Source organism: Chiloscyllium punctatum, chromosome 48 (genome assembly GCF_047496795.1).
Source record: "Chiloscyllium punctatum isolate Juve2018m chromosome 48, sChiPun1.3, whole genome shotgun sequence".
NCBI classification, from domain to species: Eukaryota; Metazoa; Chordata; class Chondrichthyes; order Orectolobiformes; family Hemiscylliidae; genus Chiloscyllium; species Chiloscyllium punctatum.
In genome coordinates this window covers 44,603,319-44,622,146 of record NC_092786.1, presented here as the reverse complement: position 1 = coordinate 44,622,146, position 18,828 = coordinate 44,603,319, and the positions used below count along the sequence as shown (strand labels likewise).

The following is an 18,828-nucleotide window of genomic DNA, read 5'->3' as shown; positions in this document are numbered from 1 at the left end:
TTCAACTACTAGTACTAGGGTGGAGACAGAATCCATGATTCCACTATTGGAACCAGCATCCCACCATGATGGGGATGCTATCTTGAACTAATTGCCCAAGATTTCCATTTCTCTGACAGTGAAGAATCAACATTTCCAAATCAGATGGTTACTGGCTTGGAGGTGAATTTGCAGGTAGTGGTATTCCTGTGTATTTTCTGCCCTTGTCCTCCTCGTTAGTTGGGGTAATGGGTTTGGAAGGCACTGTCTAAGGGGCTTTAGTGAATTTCTACAGAGCGTCTTGTAGATAGTGCATGCTGCTGTTACAGTGTAGCGGTGCATCCAGGGGAGCATTTGTGAAGCAGGACCTAACCGTTGCCTGGCTCAATTCCATTATTCCATTTTATTTTCCGTTTTCTGACAGCCAACTCCATTTACTTCAACTTGAACATTTGGATTGTTCACTTTTAATGTTGAACTTAAATTTGGATATTGTGAGTGACATAAAATTTGCCTCCTCATTGAACAGAAACCGTAGCAACAAAATGTTTAATAAGGTTGACTTAAAGTGTATTGTCAGTAGCTTCTTGAAAACTTAAGTCTCCCTCGCACTACTGGGACCTCTGTTCAAAGTGTTTGTAGATTAGAAAATTTAGGCTGAATTTTATTGATAAAATAATCTCTCCTGATTAGAGGGAGCCAGTATAATAAAACTAGGTTATAATAAACTACAACTGGAAACAGGAGTCTTTTCATGTGCCATCAACTGTACCTACTTGCAGGCATAATGCTAGAGGTTGACTGTAAGGGTTCTTGTGGTATAGTGGCAGTCTCCCTGCCTCTGAGCCAGGAGACTTGAGTTCAGTGCCACCAACACCAAAGGTGTGTAATTTCATTTCTGAACAGGTTGATCATAAAATGTAGAGGTTGATTCTGTCATGTGGTCTCTATAGAATTTTGAGAGAAAACATTTAAGGAGAAGTTATATTTTTCAGAGAGCTTTCTTGATCGTACATCAACATTTCACATGGTTCAACTTACAAATAATATATCCACTCTTAACTATATAAGTGTTTTAATGCAGTTTGTAAGTTTTATTCTGAGCAAAACAAAAGTATTTAATGATAATTGAATGACCTATTTTAAATTTTCTTCTCTTAATCATGATTTAGTGTATGATTACTTTTTTTTTCCGTTGGTGCAGTTTGGGTTAATAGACAGATGGCTTGGAGCAGGAAGGTGTAATCATGGAAACCATGCATCATTAATCTGTACCATGGTTTACAAGCTTTTCAGAATTATATTTGCACTCTTATGGAGAGAAACTAATGGCTGTTTTGTGGTACCTGTTCAGTTAATGTGTTAGGGCAAGGGCAAAGATTATTTTGCATGTCACAGTGAATGTATTGAAAGCAATTAGATGTCATGTTTGGAATATAATTTGTGAAAAGAAAATAACTTTATTTTTCATCTCCATATCAGTTTGTGATTTACAACATTTTTTTTGTATTGTGAATGCTGATATGCTTGGATGTCTATTTATAATGTTCTTACAACTTTAGCTGCTGCTTCCCTCAGCATGTTTGCAGTACTAACACAAAGGATATTGAATGCAGCTTCACCTCCTATGAATAGCTGACCGTGTGGCTAACAAGTTTGCTCTAGCTTAACTACACATTATTGCAGATTATCTGAAGATCTTGTGACATCTAACATTATCTCCTTTACTGCATAATGTTGTGTGCAGCATTTTGTAATGTGTACTGAAGTATTGAAGTATATCGAACTTGGAATCTGTTTTGCATACAAATATGTGTAATGAGATCTAAGCTAATCACTTAGTCTTATGCAGTTTGCAGTGATTCCCAACAGACTGTAAAATGTTCTTTGATACAGTATTTTAAAAAATATATTGAAAGAAGGAAATTATTTTTCTTTTGAATATTACAACAAATACAAAACCAAACAATTCAAACCAATATTAAAAAGCAAAGCCACTAATTGCATAAGTAAATAATAACTAAGCTCAAAAAGGAAAATCTTAACAATAACAATAATAACCATAACACAGTGCAGCAAAGCAATAGCCCACAATCATTGAGCGCACAAGTTTATACATATTCATATGTTCATAGTTCCTCCCCTCTGGATACCAGATTCACCACATAGAATTGCTATGGCTACATAAAGACTCTTATTTGTATGGTGGACAAATCTGTACTCAGGTAGCTTAAAAAGGGCTCCCACGTATTATAAAAATTCTCAGTTTTATGGTGCACCATACTCCTAAGGAAGTCCAAGGGGATGTGCTCCTTGACTAGCTTACTCCAGCCCACCAGCCCCAGGGAATTTTCCAAAACCCACCTTAATAGAATGTTCTTTCTTGTTCAGAAAGTGAGGATACTGAAAAGCCTTTTCTCGTGTGCATATAATAAAAGTAAATTAAAGCCAAGAAGAGGAGATACCAGTCCATCTCCACCTCTGTCCCCAAGGTCTTCTCTATTTCGCCTACTACAACACTCCAGTGTGCCCGCAGTCTGTGGCAGGCCCAAAGACAACGAGTAAGCGTGCCCATGCTCACTTTACATTCACATTGGATATGCTCCCGTTTTAAATTTAGTAAGGCAGTCTGGGGCCAAATGGACCCTGTGGAGAAACTTTAATTGCAAGGCATGGGCCCTGTTGCAAAATGAGATTCTTCTTGCATTTTCCCAGATATCCTCCCAAATTTCAGAAGAGATCTCAACATCCATCTCCCTCTCCCATACCTTACAGAGCCGTTCAGTCTCGTTTGAGGGACCCTCTTCTAATAGATGATAAACGTTGCTAAAAGATAATGTACCCTCAGCATTCAATACCCTCTTCTCCATATCGGACTTGTAAGGATCAGTTTGAAGCGTCTCTTTTTGTATGAAATTTCTAATTTGAAAGTAATGAAAGAGGTCCCTACTGGGCAATTCATATTTCCGAGCCATTTGGTTAAAGGACATCAGTCTGTCCCCTTTGAATAAATCACCCAGGCAAGACATGTCCCTAACTGCCCATTGTTTAAACCCAGAGTCCACCATCCCTGGCTGAAAGCCCAGCATATGGGTGTCAAAAATGATGTTTTAGCAATATTGCCCTCCCCCTGACGCATTGCCCTCCATGCCTTGACTGTTGTGTTGGTGGGCTATGGCAATATTCCTTAACAACTGTTCTCATTTTGATTAAGGACAGCAAGCTAATAAGGGTCGTCTTGCCTGAGATGCTTCGATGCCCAACTAAAGTGAGTAAGCTCCCCCCAACCGGCCCAATCATTCCTGTAAGATAGCACTGAGCTTAACTGATTGCTTTTGATATCTGGGAGGCCCACTCCTCAGAGTCTGCAATTTAGTCAATTTAATTAGGGGCCACTTGTAATATCAGATAAAAGAACTGAACCAGTCATTCAGTCTTCTAGATATTTGCTTAGTAAAAAGCGGAGGAAGCATTCACATAGGATACAACAGGCGGGACACAATGCTCACTTTAATGAGGGTTACCTGACCTAACCAAGAGGTTGGAAGTGCCTTCCATCTACAAAGGTCCTGCTCGATTCTGTTGAATAAATGAGCAAAATTGGCTTTAAATAGCTGATCAAAAACGGCAAACAAAATGCTTCCTAAGTTGAGAAAGCTCTCCTGCGACCATCTACATGGGAACAGAAATCCTCCCTCATGATCAGGCACTCTCGGGAGACCACCCATGGGCACCCTCTGACTTTGCAAAATTGATCTTACAATCCATTTGGTGGCTTCTCTGGTTATATCAGGAATGGCATTGAGACTGTTGGGTTTGATAAGAAGACAAGAACGTCATCTGCATACAGTGCAATCCGATGTGACTTCGTCCCCACTTTTGGAGTGGTTATATTGGGATCCCTACATATTGTCTCCGGCAACGGTTAGATCACCAATGTGAAAAGCAACGGTGACAAGGTACAGCCCTGTCGACTTCCCCTACAAATATTAAAATTGCTTGATCTCACACCATTGGTGAGGACCGCGGCAAAAGGATCACTATACAAAGCGTCCACCCACCTGATGAAGGTCTATCCCTGGCCAAACCGCTTCAATGTATGAAAAAGACTATGGCCACTCGACCTTTCCACATGTAAGGAGATACCAATTCATGTACTAATCGACATACTTGGATCATGTTAAATAATCTGTTGACATTATCTGTCGCTCTGTGACCTTTTATGAACCCCGTCTGGCCTCCTTAATGATGGAGGGCAGTACAGTTTCTAGCCTTAATGCTAGAGTCTGAGAAAGCATTTTGAACTCGACGTTCAGGAGTGAAATGGTCCTATAGGAAGCACAGTCTTCCGGGGACTTCCCTTTTTAAGAATGAGAGAAATGTTCATCTCTCTTAGAGCTGGTGGGAGGAGGCCATGACTATGTGAGTCATTAAATATATTAAGCATCAGTCCTGACAATATACAGTACTTACAAATTCCTTATAGAGCTCACTGGGGAGTGTCAGGACCCAGCACCTTTCATTCTGGAGCTGCCTTACAGCCTCCTGCACCTCTTGCTCTGGCAGTGGGGCATTGAGGAGAGACTCTGGTTCAGGGATCACTCCCAGAAGTTCCAAATTCTTAAAAAAAGACTTGGTCCTAACCCACCCACTCCCACAGCTTTCCAATTGGTATAATTCAAAGTAAATTTTCCAGAAAGCTGCATTAATTCTTTTAGAATCGTAGGTCAAATTTTCAGTGTGCTCTCTGATTGAGGTAATTGGCTTGGGCGGCACTGCTTTTCCTAGCAAAGTATGCTACGTACTTGCCTGGTTTATTCCCATGCTCAAACAGCCTTTTTTTTTAATAACTTTTCTCAATAAAAATATTTATTACATTTTTTACAAATTACAAAACCAGTACAAAATAGTGTGACAACCTTGATAATATAATAATAGTAAAAAACAAACTGCTACTTTACTCCACAAACTACCAAAACACGCAAAAAAAAACCTCTACAAAAACTACAATTCAATAAATAACCAAGGAGAAAGAAGAAAAATAAATAAACTAAATAAAATTAAACCAAGTTATAGCAAGGTAACTTAAATTATATTCAAAAGAATTACTATACTCAGGGCAACTGAAGCTCCCCACTACTGTGAGCAATAGCAAGTAAACCCGTATTTGTTCAGGATTCTCTCCCCACCCAGGGGCACCCAGACAGACAGTCACAACCCTCATGGCTATGCAAAGGCCCTGAACAGTAGAGCCGATAAGTCTACATCAATATAATTCAAAAAGGGCCACCATGTTTTGTAAAACAATTCTGTTTTCTGGTCACCATTCTTATAAGGGAGTCCAGGGGGATGTGTTCCACGACTAATCTACGCCAGCTCAAGAGTCCCGGGGGATTCTCGGATACCCAGCTCATAGAATGTTCTTCCTTGCGCAGAATGAAAGAATATTAAACAATTTTTTTTCCATGCACATCCAAAAGGAGGGATACCAGAGCCAACTTTACGTTAGTTCCCAAAACCTCTGTCAAAACACTCTCTATGGCATCGCAATACCTGTGAAGCTTGTGGCATGACCACAAGCAATGAGTAAGAGTACCAACCTCCATTTTACACTTGGGGCACATAGGGGACACTCGTGTCTTAAAATTCGCAAGCTGTTCCGGTGTCAAGTGAGCCCTATTGAATACCTTCAGTTGAATAGCCTGGATCCTATTACAAATTTGAGATCTTCCTAACATTTTCCCAGATATCCTTCCACATCCCATATCTCCAGGATCTACATCCACTGGATTTCCCTTGTCCATCTTCAGAGTTATCTGCCCCGTTTTTGAGATCGTCTACCAGATCCAACAGACGAAGGACTTGTGTTTCCAAGGCTTCAATCTAGCTCTTGGAGTCTTTTTCTGCCTCTACCCCTGCAGCCTGGTGCTGGAGCTTTTTCCCAAGTCTTGCAGCATAGCAGATAAAGGAGCCAGTTTCTCTTTGATTTTTTTTTTCCCCTGGATCTTCTTATTCAGGACCTCACGAGATTTGGCCAGTCCCTAACCAGGATCTGGTGAGTAAGCAAGCCCACTGCTTCAGCGGGCTGGGCCATGGCCCCGGTCCCGGGTGAGCTTCCTCCTTTTTTCGGCACTCTGCAGCTGCAAGGACAAAGGTAAGGCAACATTTTTGGGTTTCTAGTTCCTTCTAGCTCACAGTAAAGTGCTTGGGATGGGTTCTACTTCTGTTAGGTTGGAGTTGCCGCGCAGAACCCAATAAACGCGAGCCTAACAGGGTGCCTCCATCTTGGATCCTCCTGATACAGTATTTTTAACAGTACTAAGACCAAATTAAATTGAGAATTTTTCAAATACCCTTTTTTCAAGTTGCATTTGTTTTCCTCTGTCTGACGTATCCATTTCCCTAGGATTAACCTCAAGAACAGAAATAGCTACTGCTGCTTTTTCTCTATTATCACCCAACTTAAATCTCTGCACACTTCTTTGTAAGCAGGTAGTGACTGTCTCTTAGCCAACACCTTCCATTTCTGCTTATTTCATCCCACTCATCTGTCCAGTTTTCTTTGGAAGTCCTATGGGGATCTATTCTTGGTTCCTACAAGTTACCTTTCTGTGACTTTGTGCAGACAAGCAGCAGGCAAGCATTGACAAGGAGAAAGAAGTAAAAGGATATACTTATGGAATTACATAAGAATTCCTGGGAGAAGGCTCAGTTGGAACATAAATGCTGGTGTAAACCAGCTTGGCATTAATGGCTTATGTCTATGCTGCAGACCTGTTCTAATTCTCTAGACCATAAGACCGAAGGAACAGAAATTAGGCCATTCAGCTCATCGAGCCTGCTCCACCACTCTATCCTGGTTGATAAGTTTCTCAACCCCATTCTCTCGCTTTCTCTCCATAACCCTTGATCTTCTTGATACTCAAGAACCTATCTATCTCAGTCTTAAATGTAGTCAAAGTCCACAGCCTTCTGTGGCAATGAATTCCATAGATTCGCCACTCTCTGGCTGAAGAAGTTTCTCCATAGCGCCATTCTAAAATATCTTCCCTTTTCTCTAAGGCTATGTCCTCTGGTCCTAGTCTCTCCTACCAACGGAAACAATTCCCCAATATCTACTCTGTCCAGGCCATTCAGTATTCTGTATGTTTCAATTAGATCCCCCCCCAACCATCCTTCTAAACTCCATCACTTATAAACTTAGAGTGCTCAAATGTTCCTCGTACGTTAAGCTTTTCATTCCTGGGGCCGTTCTCGTGAACCTTCTCTGAACGTGTTCCAGGGCCAGTACATCCTTCCTGAGCTATGGTGCCCAAAACTTGCATAAAGGTTTAGTTATACCATAGAGAACCAGTCATATAAAAAGGCCCTTCAACCCAAGTTATCAACGTAGATAATGTAATGATATTAACACAAATTAAAGTTGTGAAAAATCAGGTAGAAAAATGCAACATCATTGAGAGATGGTTGTGTAGCGATAATATCACTGAACTAACAACCCAGAGGCCTTGGCTAATTTTCTGGGTATATATGTTCAAATCCCATCATGGAACTAGTGGAATTTGAATTTGAAATAAAAGCTGAAATATAAAACTAGTCTCATTAATGTCAACTATCATTGCTATAAAATCCGATCTAATTCATTAATACCCTTAAGGCAAGGAATTCTGTCGCCGTTACCTGGACTAGTCTATATGTGACTCCAGATCTCCAATACTGTGATTGACTTTTAATTGAAATGGCAAAACCTACTGCCCTGTTCAAAGGCATATTACGATGGGCAACTAATCTGGCTTTACCAGCAATGTCCACATCCTATGAAAGAATAAAAACAAATGCACTAAGGCTCTTTAGCAGACCCTTTCAAACCCACGACTTCTACTTTCTGGAAGGTCAGAGGCAGCAGATAAGGTGACTATCGCGCCTTCAGGCTCACCTCCAAGATACACATCATCCTTGCGTGAAACTATATAATTGTACCAGTATTACTGCCAGGTCATCATCTTGGAACTCCTTATCTAACAGCATGGTACAAGTATCTTCACCATGCAAGTTGCAGCAATTACAGGAGTCACTTAACCATCTTGAGAGGGACTAAAGGTGGATAATAGAAGCAACATTGATCACACAAAAGTTATTTAAAAAATGGGTTAAGAGTCAGCTGAAATTAACAGGGAGGGGAGGATAGAAGGTTAATTGGAGGGGACTGGAATAGTTGACCATTGGATTGATGTTTCAGCAGCAGATCAGCTAAGTTAAGGGTGAATGTGAGGTATGTCATACAAATACTTAAATGGTCTTTATTTCAAAAGAAAAATGTGTTTGGAATGCAAAGGCTGCTGACAGCCTGGTTCAGCGTGAGATAGTACCCAGAGTGTGGAGCAGGAGATGATGGTATGAGTTCATCTCAATGTTTAGTTATAGGAAATAGTGGCTCATCCAAGATTGGTTGTCAGATAAATGGTCTTACAAATAGGGGTGGAGGAATTGATTTATGACACATAAAAACCATTTGGTCCAACAAGTATATACCAGTATATAATGGTCTACATGATCATTCTCCAACTTCTTATCAACATAGCCTTTCAACTTTTATTTTCTCATGCTATTTTGCCTTACGTATTCTGTGCAGTAATATGTTCCATTTTCTTACCAATTTTGGGGTAAAAAGTTTTCTTTTATCAGTTTCCAGTTGAATTTGTTACTGACTGTTACATTCAAAGCTTCTAGCTTTGTAAGCCAAAATATTTCACTGTGCCTACCCTCGCATGCCCCTTCCTTATCCTAAGAACCATAAGCAGGTCAACCCTTGACCTTTTGTTTTCCACAGAAAAGTACTCCAGTCTGTTCAGCTTTTCATAATACATAGATGTTCTCAACTCTAGATCCTTGGGCTGAAATCTATGCTCACTAAAGAGGTTGACAAGTGAAACTTTCAAGTCTGGCAGTGGCTGGCAATAGCAAACTGACATAATGGAAAGTAAAATTGGACAGGATATATAACAGATGGCAATTCACCACTTTCTGTTTTATGCTTCTATTGAGTTTCTGTCCTGCGTCTGAGATGATGTGTTGAAGTGATACTTATACTCATTCATGCTTGTTACAATATTTAGCTCATGGATTGAGAGGGAGATAGTGGGTTAGTTGTACTGCCACTGGACTTGTAATAAACCCTTGCTAATTCTCTGGGAGCATGTTTTGAATCCCACATGGCAGCTGTTAGGATTTCAATTTTATTTAAATTCCATCATTAGTAATGATAATCGTGAAAGCTATCATAGATTGTCATAAACATGTATCTAGTTCATTAGTGTCCTTTTAAGGAAATGAAATCTTCCACCCTTACCTGGTCTAGCCACCTGTCCAGATTCACAGCAATGTGGCTGTCTTTTATCTGCCTTCTGATATGACATTTCCAATGATGCCCATATCTTCTGAAAGGATTTTTTAAAATGCTGTGTCAATGTCATTTGTTAGTAAAGCCAAAACAAATCTGGTATCAATGCAAAATAATTGAATTGAAATCTGTGTGTAAATAATGTAGAACTTAAGACTGTTACTCTTCCTTAACTGGAGTAACTTGCTCCCCACAGACTATAACACAAGCTAAATGCAGTTCACAAAATGAGGTAAGTACATGAGTTGCAGCCATTCAACTATAATCAAAAAATTTAAGTATTTCACTCAGCTATTTTAGAATGGTATACTGCTAATGATCATTGATCCCTCTTAAATTTTGTGTGCTCTTGTAAGTTGCAAAAATCACTTCTGTTCTGCTTTTCACTTTGATTAAACGCCCAAGACTACCTAATGCCTAGCAATAAATATGTTATTTGCATTAAATGTAAACTTTGTGATCACCCCTTCTGCTGCTGGTTATCTACTATGCACAATTATTTCAAAAATATTTCACATCCTCTGTGCAAGGCGTTGAATTGATGGATAGTACAACTTAACGTGTTGATTTTAGTTGCATTGTTTTTATATTTTATTCAATGTAACTCTTGAGGCTGACTGTACGATTGTGTATAGCTGTATTAGCTTAGGAAGTAAATTTGGTTTCAAAATCTGCTGTGTTCTTGACTCTGTAAACTGTACCAGTATTTTTGTCTATTGCATACAAAACAATGTATTCTCAATGTTTCGTTTAGAATATGATGTGTGCTTGTACCCAATTTTCTTTGAATTGAAGTTCAGATGTATTAAATGCAGGCCTATGTTCTAAATGCATGATTTTATATTGGCATTTTCCAACTCCTTATAATGCGAACATCATTTCTGAATAACTGGTATTCTATAATCTGACATAGGATTAATGTTATACATTGCTACTTAAGGGAATAAACAGCCTTTTTGGTAAGGTTTACAGTTTACTGATCTCAAAGTAAAGAAATTAATTTTTTTCATCTGAAGAAATTTGTAAACGGTATCAACTAGATAATCATGAACCATTGCCAGAAATCCCTGCAGCGTTGTGCCTATTGCATTATTCTTCAAAATTGACATAACAAGAACCCTGAATGAGAAGTGGTGTTTGTGTGTGTCTTAAGATGCTGTATTGAATTATTGGTGTGTGTATAACATTGTCATTTATATGCCAGTAATAATTATTGTGTGAAATTGAAATGTAAATTAATGATGGCAAGAGTGGATGTTTTGCTAAGAGCTGGCAACTTTATAATGGGCAAATCTAGTAACAGGCCTTTACTGATCCAAGACTGCATTTCTTTTTGAAATTAATATGTGCTTAAAATAATTCTTTAATTGGGGAGTTACTCTTACTCCACAGTAGTGTTGGCTTTTTCTAGGCATGAGTGCCAAGGTGATTCTGAGCATCTGTCTTCAGCTATCAAAGGGATTCTTTACTGATGCCCTCAGGTGGATTGTCAATGACTTCAGCCTTACTAAAATAATCTTGGTTGTTTCTGCTGCTTCAAGGATCTTTAAAAATGTGCTATGTACATCTGAAAACATAATATAAAAGAATAACAATACTGTATACAGTGTATTGTGGAATCTAGATATCTGAAATAAAAACAAAATGTTGGAAATATTCAGCATATCCAACAGCAACTGTGGAAAGAATTATTATTGACCTGAAAATGTAACTTTGTTTTTATCCCACAAATGTTGCCTGGTTTACAGATTATTTCCAGAAAACCGAATATGCAAGAAGCAGTGGGAAAAACAGTGAAGGCTAAGCAGACAAAGGGTTGGCTTACAGAAAGAAAAAAGTAATTTGCTAGCCACATGTTTTCACAAAAAGAGAAACTAGAAAGGTAAATTGTGTAAAAGCTTAGAAAGTATAGAGAAAAGCATGAGAAAGAGACTGAAAGTCAGAAAATGCTAGCCCGGGAGAAATTGGAAGAAATTTGAAGGGAGAGGAGCTAACTAACACTAAATGTGACTTGGATGTTGTCATTAAATTCAGTTATCATTCATGGCAATTCTGTTTCCCATTTAAATTAATTTTCTTTATTCACTTGTAGCTTTTCCCTTAATCTCATGAAGCATTAATTAAGTTAGAAAACATTTGTGAGATTAGTCAATTTAATTGTTCCTTCTGATTTCTGCTTTTCTAGGCATACGCATCAGGATGCGACATAGTGATTCTTGGAAGTGATTTTGAATGTGTTCAGATCATCCCTGGTGCTAAACATGGCAATATCCAAGTGGGCTGTGTGGAGTGCTCCCTTCAGCAAGGCAGAGTATGATAACTTTATTGGATTAGTCCCAGTGATGTATGCGATGGAGGGTTGTACCCTATTTTTGGGTTCCAATATGCTGCTTTGCCTTGTATACAGAACTGTTCTAGTCGAATTTTATCAGTCCATAATCCAGTTGATTTTTAAAAAAATTAATGTATATTTTAGGATTGTGCGTTATCTGAGAATTGTGTAATATTTTAGCACTATTTCTAAGCGTTCCAGTAGAACTCTAGGGGCACCTCCTTTAAGTCCAAAGAGTTTAACTATGGGTGTGCAGAAATAGGGATGCGGAGCAGCCACATGCCTTAATCGGTACTGATGACATTTAACCAGATAAAACCACAGTTTACCTGAGTAAGCAACTGTTAAACTTGGTTCTGTTTGAACAGTTAAATTTGAACCTACAAAGTATTTGTCTAGTGTTATGTAGAATGCAGAATCCCAGTCTCAGGTAAACCAAGATGACTAATTGATCATGTGTAGTTGTGCTGTACTCTCCAGCCATCTACTGTACTCAAATATTGAATTTGGAGCTTCCATAATTGTCTCCTTGGACTCACCTTTACCCTCAAAAAAATTTTAATTCCTCCGTTTGCTGACAGGCTTTCAGAACGTTGATGAATGTGGCTGTGTGAATAGCAGGTGTAAAGTATTCCTTATAAGAGGCATTGTGAGCTGTTCAGTTTACCATAAAATGTCATAATTCTGCTGACAACAGCATGGATCTTCTGTGTTGAGTGATGTTTTCATGAATTGGTATTGCCAAATGCATTTAACTTGATTGGATCACAAGCATCTGCATTTATATATATGTGGTCTTGTACTTTGTTCAGGAAAAACCTTCCAGCCGCTGTTTCTTGTCTCCTGATCAGTTATACAAAGACATGATCATAGAAACCACAATATGCAGCTGGCTGTTTTTTTTTCTAATGAAATAATTACTGTTTAGTGCAGTGAATCATTGAAAGTTTAATTTTAAATAGATATAAGGAATGTGCAACAAAATCACAAGTTAAACCACAATGACATTTCATAGCATGATGCGCACTGAAGTGAAATTGTAGTGCTGGAAATTAGGGTGACCTCTATTATGTACATGTGACTCGAGGAACTTGAGATCATTGAATAAATAGCTTTCATTGTGTCATTTTTAGATTGCTGCTTCTTATGGGAACACTGTTTGCATCTTTGAGCCATTGCCTGTAAGCCATTACAAAAGAAAACTCGTAAGTATCCCATCCCTTTAAAGAAAAAATATGCAGTGTATCCCTTTCTTAATGTTCATTTAAGGGTGATACACTAACTTTAAATCCAGAAAATGAGCTCTTCCAGATTTAGGCCAGGACTTTTCCATTTGAAGTTTGTGGTAAGTAAATTTCGTGGTCTCATTTCTGTTGTAGCACAGGGTGCATTCTCTCACACAATCAGGTGCTTCTTTCCTCATTGGTTGTGTAAGGAATATATTGAGGATATTATTTAGCAAATCATATTCTGAGTAAGCTGGAGGTGTTCACTATTACAAAGAACATAGAAAAATACGGCGCAGTACAGGCCCTTTGGCTCTCGATGTTGCGCCGATCCAAGCCCACCTAACCTACACTAGCCCACTATCCTCCATATGCCTATACAATGCCCGTTTAAATGCCTGTAAAGAGGGAGAGTCTGCCACTGCTACTGGCAGGGCATTCCATGAACTCACAACTCGCTGAGTAAAGAATCTACCCCTAACATCTGTCCTTTACCTACCACCCCTTAATTTAAAGCAATGCCCCCTCATAATAGCTGACTCCATACGTGGAAAAAGGTTCTCATGGTCAACCCTATCTAAACCCCTAATCATCTTGTACACCTCTATCAAGTCACCCCTAAACCTTCTTTTCTCCAATGAAAACAGCCCCAAGTGCCTCAGCCTTTCCTCATACGATCTTACTACCATACCAGGCAACATCCTGGTAAACCCCCTCTGCACCCGTTCCAGTGCCTCCACATCCTTCCTATAGTATGGCGACCAAAACTGCACACAATACTCCAGATGCGGCCGCACCAGAGTCTTCTACAACTGCAACATGACCTCAGGACTCCGGAACTCAATTCCTTTACCAATAAAAGCCAGTACGCCATATGCCTTCTTCACCGCACTATTTACCTGGGTGGCAGCTTTCAGAGATCTGTGTACATGGACACCAAAATCCCTCTGCTCATCCACACGACCAAGTATCGGACCATTAGCCCAGTACCCCATCTTTTTGTTACTCTTACCAAAGTGAATCACTTCACACTTACCTGCAGTGAACTCCATTAGCCACCTTTCTGCCCAGCTCTGCAGCTTATCTATATCCCGCTGTAATCTGCCACATCCTTCCTCACTATCAATAACTCCACCGACTTTCATATCATCTGCAAACTTGCTCACCCAACTTTCTAGCCCCTCCTCCAGGCCATTTTTAAAAATGACAAACAGCAATGGTCTCAAAACAGATCCTTGCGGAACACCGCTAGTAACTGCACTCCAAGATGAACCTTTACCATCAACTACTACCCTCTGTCTTATTCCAGCCAGCCAATTCCTAATCCAAACCTCCAACTCACCCTCAATGCCATACCTCCGTATTTTTTGCAGTAGCCTACCATGGGGAACCTTATCTAACGCCTTACTAAAATCCATATACACCACATCTACCACTTTACTCTCGTCCACCTCCTTAGTCACCTTCTCAAAGAATTCATAAAGGTTTGTGAGGCACGACCTGTCCTTCACAAAACCATGCTGACTATCCTTGATCACATTATTCCTATCCAGATGTTCATAAATCCTATCCCTTACAATTCTCTCTAAGACTTTGCCCACAACAGAAGTGAGGCTCACCGGCCTATAGTTACTAGGGTTATCCCTACTCCCCTTCTTGAACAAGGGAACCACATTTGCTATCCTCCAGTCTTCTGGCACTATTCCTGTAGACAACGAGGACATAAAAATCAAGGCCAATGGCTCTGCAATCTCCTCCCTTGCTTCCCAGAGAATCCTAGGATAAATGCCATCAGGCCCAGGGGACTTATCTATTTTCACCCTTTCCAGAATTTCCATACATACCCATACTTCCCTACATACCTCAAAACCATCCATTCTAATTAATTGTGACTCAATATTCACATCGGCAATAATGTCCTGTTCCTGAGTGAATACTGATGAAGAGTATTCATTCAGTGTCTCCCTAATCTCTTCAGCCTCCACACGCAACTTCCCACTACTATCCTTGACTGGACTTATTCCTACCCTTATCATTCTTTTATTGCTGACATACCTACAGAAAGCTTTTGGGTTTTCCCTAATCCTACCAACTAAGGACTTTTCATGTCCCCTCCTTGCTGCTCTTGGCTCTCTCTTCAGATCCTTCCTGGCTACCTTATAACTCTCAATAGCCCCAATTGAACCTTCACCCCTCATCTTTACATAGGTCACCCTCTTCCCTTTAACAAGGGATTCCAATTCCTTATTAAACCACGGCTCCCTCACACGGCCCTTTCCTCCCTGCCTGACAGGTACATACTTATCAAGGACACTCAATAGTTGCTCCTTGAACAAGCTCCACATATCGATTGCACCCTTCCCTTGAAGCCTACTTTTCCAAGCCATACATCCTAAGTCATGCCTCACCGCATCATAATTTCCCTGCCCCCAGCTATAACTCTTGCCCTGCAGTGCACACTTAACTCTCTCCATCACTAGAGTAAAAGTCACCGAATTGTGGTCATTGTCCCCATTGACCTACCTCCAATTCTAACATCTGGCCTGGTTCGTTACCCAGAACCAAATTCAGTATGGCCTCACCTCTTGTTGGCCTATCTACATATTGTGTCAGGAAACCCTCCTGCACACATTGGACAAACACCGACCCATCTAACGACCTCGAGCTATAGTTTTCCCAGCCAATATCAGGAAAGTTAAAGTCCCCCATAACAACCACCTTATTACTTTCACTCTTCTCCTGAATCATCCTCGCACTCCTTTCTTCTATGTCTCTAGGACTATTAGGAGGCCTGTAGAAAACTCCTAACAGGGTGACCTCACCTTTCCTATTTCTAACCTCAGCCCAAACTACCTCAGATGGCGAGTCTTCATCCATCATCCCTTCCACCGCTGTAATACTATCTTTGACAAGCAATGCCACACCTCCCCCTCTTTTACCCCCACCTCTGACCCTACTAAAACATTTAAACCCTAGAACCTGCAACAGCCAATCCTGTCCCTGTTCTACCCATGTCTCTGTAATAGCCACAACATCGAAATCCCAGGTACCAACCCACGCTGCAAGTTCACCTACCTTATTTCATATGCTTCTTGCATTGAAGTACACACACTTCAAGCCACTTTCCTGTTTACAGGCACCCTCCTTTGAGATTGATGCCATGTTCCTAACCTCCCTACACTCCAGGTCCTGCACCCTAAAGCTACAGTCGAGGTTCCCATACCCCTGCAGAGTTAGTTTAAACCCTTCCAAAGAGCACTAGCAAACCTCCCCCCAAGGATACTGGTGCCCCTCAGGTTCAAGTGTAGACCATCCTGTTTATAGAGGTCCCACTTTCCCCAGAAAGAACCCCAGTTATCCAGATACCGAAATCCCTCCCTCCTGTACCATCCCTGTAGCCATGCATTTAACTGTTCTCTCTCCCTATTCCTCGACTCTCTATCACGTGGCACGGGTAACAAACCAGAGACAACAGCTGTTTGTTCTAACTCTGAGCTTCCAACCTAGCTCCCTGAAAGCCTGCCTAACATCCTCAGCCCTCCTCTTACCTATGTTGTTGGTGCCAATGTGGACCACGACTTCGGGCTGCTCCCCCTCCCCCTTAAGGACCCGGAAAACACGATCAGAGACGTCATGTACCCTTGCACCTGGGAGGCAACATACCAAACGTGAGTCTCTCTCGCCCCCACAAAAGCGCCTATCTGTTCCCCGAACTATCGAGTCCCCAATAACTATTGCTCTGCTCTTCTCCACCCTTCCCTTCTGAGCAACGGGGACAGGCTCCGTGCCAGAGGCCTGAACCCCATTGCTTACCCCTGGTAAGTCGACCCCCCCCCCCCCACAAGTATTCAAAATGGTATACTTGTTTTTGAGGGGAACGGCTGCAGGGGGTCTCTGCACTGGCTGCTTCCTCCCAGTCCCCCTCACTGTCACCCATCTGTCTGCAACCTTTGGAGTTACTACTTCCCTAAAGCTTCGATCTATGACCCTCTCTGCCTCCCGAATGATCCTATGTTCATCCAACTCCAGCTCCAGTTCCCTAACACGGTCTTGGAGGAGCTGGAGATGGGTGCACTTCCTGCAAGTGTAATCAGCAGGGACGACCATGGCATCCCTCACCTTAAAGAGGAACACTGCCTTCACTGCCATCCCTCTAAAAGTAACCTTTTCAAAAAAAAATATAGGTCTAAAGAATAAAACAAGCAAAATGCAGCACTTACCTATTTACCACAACGGGTCTTATTAGGTTAGAGGAAGAGGGCGGGTGGGAGGCACTACCTCTGTAGTTCCTCTCCTGCGCGCTTTTATAGAGGGAAAAAAACCTACCCAGGTAAGCTTGCGCTACACCAGCTTCCAGGTCCGCTCCGCGCACTTTTTTAAAAAAAAACTTTCAAATTTAAACCGTTAAACAAACATCACTGAGCCTTCAAGCAGCCACTGCCAAACAGCCCTTACCTGCTCCGCTGAGAGAGTGAGCTCATCCCACTATATTGATGGGATCTTCTGGCCTCCAAGGTTCTGGTGCAATACATAAAATCCACCTGGACATTGCAATCTAGAAACTACCCCTCACACTATGGAGGTCATCTCTAAACCCCAACCAGTTGGCTCAGAAAAAAAATAAGCTAGTTCCCTGCTTCTTGGAGACAGATTGTTGTAGATAACATTTGTCCTCTTTCTGGGTGACAGTAAAGGAGTCCACCCCACCAAACCCAGGCAGCCTGGTTAGGCACTAATGGCAGTCAGGAAACCTCCAGAAAGAAGAGGCAACCGTATGAATCCCTCAACAACTTTGCTATCTTTGAAGAGGAAGCCCGTGCACCCTCAAAGGATCCACTGGCAACACATTAATCTGCATCCTCCACCAGTATAGAGGCTTTTACTTCAGTGAGTACAGGAACATCAGCCAACTGTACCAGAGCCATTACAAGCTGAAACAAAAGATGGAGGAAAACTTCCATCTTCTCACTACTATGCTGACTGTCGTACACAATTGTTCAACTGCCTCCATGGAAGAGGGAGCTGCTACCTTGGGGACCCAGGTCCAGCAGAATGCTTAGTGCCAAGAATGTTCTTGAACCTACATCCATTGCTTTAGCTTTGGTTGCTCAGCAAAGCAAATGGGGACAAGGCACTTCGACTTGATTCCAGCTGCTCCTTACTCTCAGACAGACAGTGTTAGCAGCAACCAAGAACCTGTAGGGAGGAGGAACAACACACTAGAACCCCTAAAGCAGCTTCCTTGAATGCTCCAGGCATGTCAACTCCCTCCATTTCATCTGCATCCAGAATGCGCGCACCCCCCAATGCTGTATGTATAAGCTATGTTACAAATTCCTATGGGAGCAATGCACTTAGCAAAATCTCACCTTCATGAGTTCTGTGGTCTGTTCCACTATAATCCTGATGGAAGCATGAGTACAGTTGTCTGTCTGTGCTGTTCGTGTAGGTGTCAAGGACTAGTTTAGAGGAGCTACTCTGTTTCCCAGGAGCCATCTATGTAAAGGCTAATGATCTCAGAAAGAGGTAGGCACATGTGAGAATACTAGTCTGTATGAGCCATGATGACTCCTAGGAAATGTAGCGCACACCTCCTAAAATGTGGCTTTGGTTGCAAATTAATTTAATATAGAGGGAAGACCACCATGTGATAATTCCGCTCCACCCCAAAGTCCCCCTTCCACCTCACAGCCCATAGCCTTGTAGACTTGCTTCTCATCTTGGAAAGGGAAATTCTGCCATTTGTTTTAAGGTTTAATCTAGATCAGTTTTAATACGCTGGAAAATAATGTTTTTCAAAATCATTGGAAGGCCCTTTTATCTTTTTGCAGTTTGTTAATATCCAAAGACAAGAGTAGATTTTGCGGCTTTAAAGAACAAATCTAGAAGGG

The 18,828-nt window shown here is 41.1% G+C and overlaps 1 protein-coding gene across 4 annotated transcripts in view; it reads left to right on the top strand.

Annotated features, from left to right (window-relative positions):
• Positions 1-18,828, top strand: part of dmxl2 (Dmx-like 2) — a 141,772-nt gene that overhangs the window by 8,694 nt on the left and 114,250 nt on the right. For all 4 annotated transcript variants that reach the window (XM_072565098.1, XM_072565099.1, XM_072565097.1 and 1 more), the window contains exons 2-3: positions 11,565-11,690; positions 12,845-12,916. In XM_072565098.1, the coding sequence (XP_072421199.1) occupies positions 11,565-11,690; positions 12,845-12,916 (198 nt within the window). The remainder of the gene's footprint in view (positions 1-11,564; positions 11,691-12,844; positions 12,917-18,828) is intronic.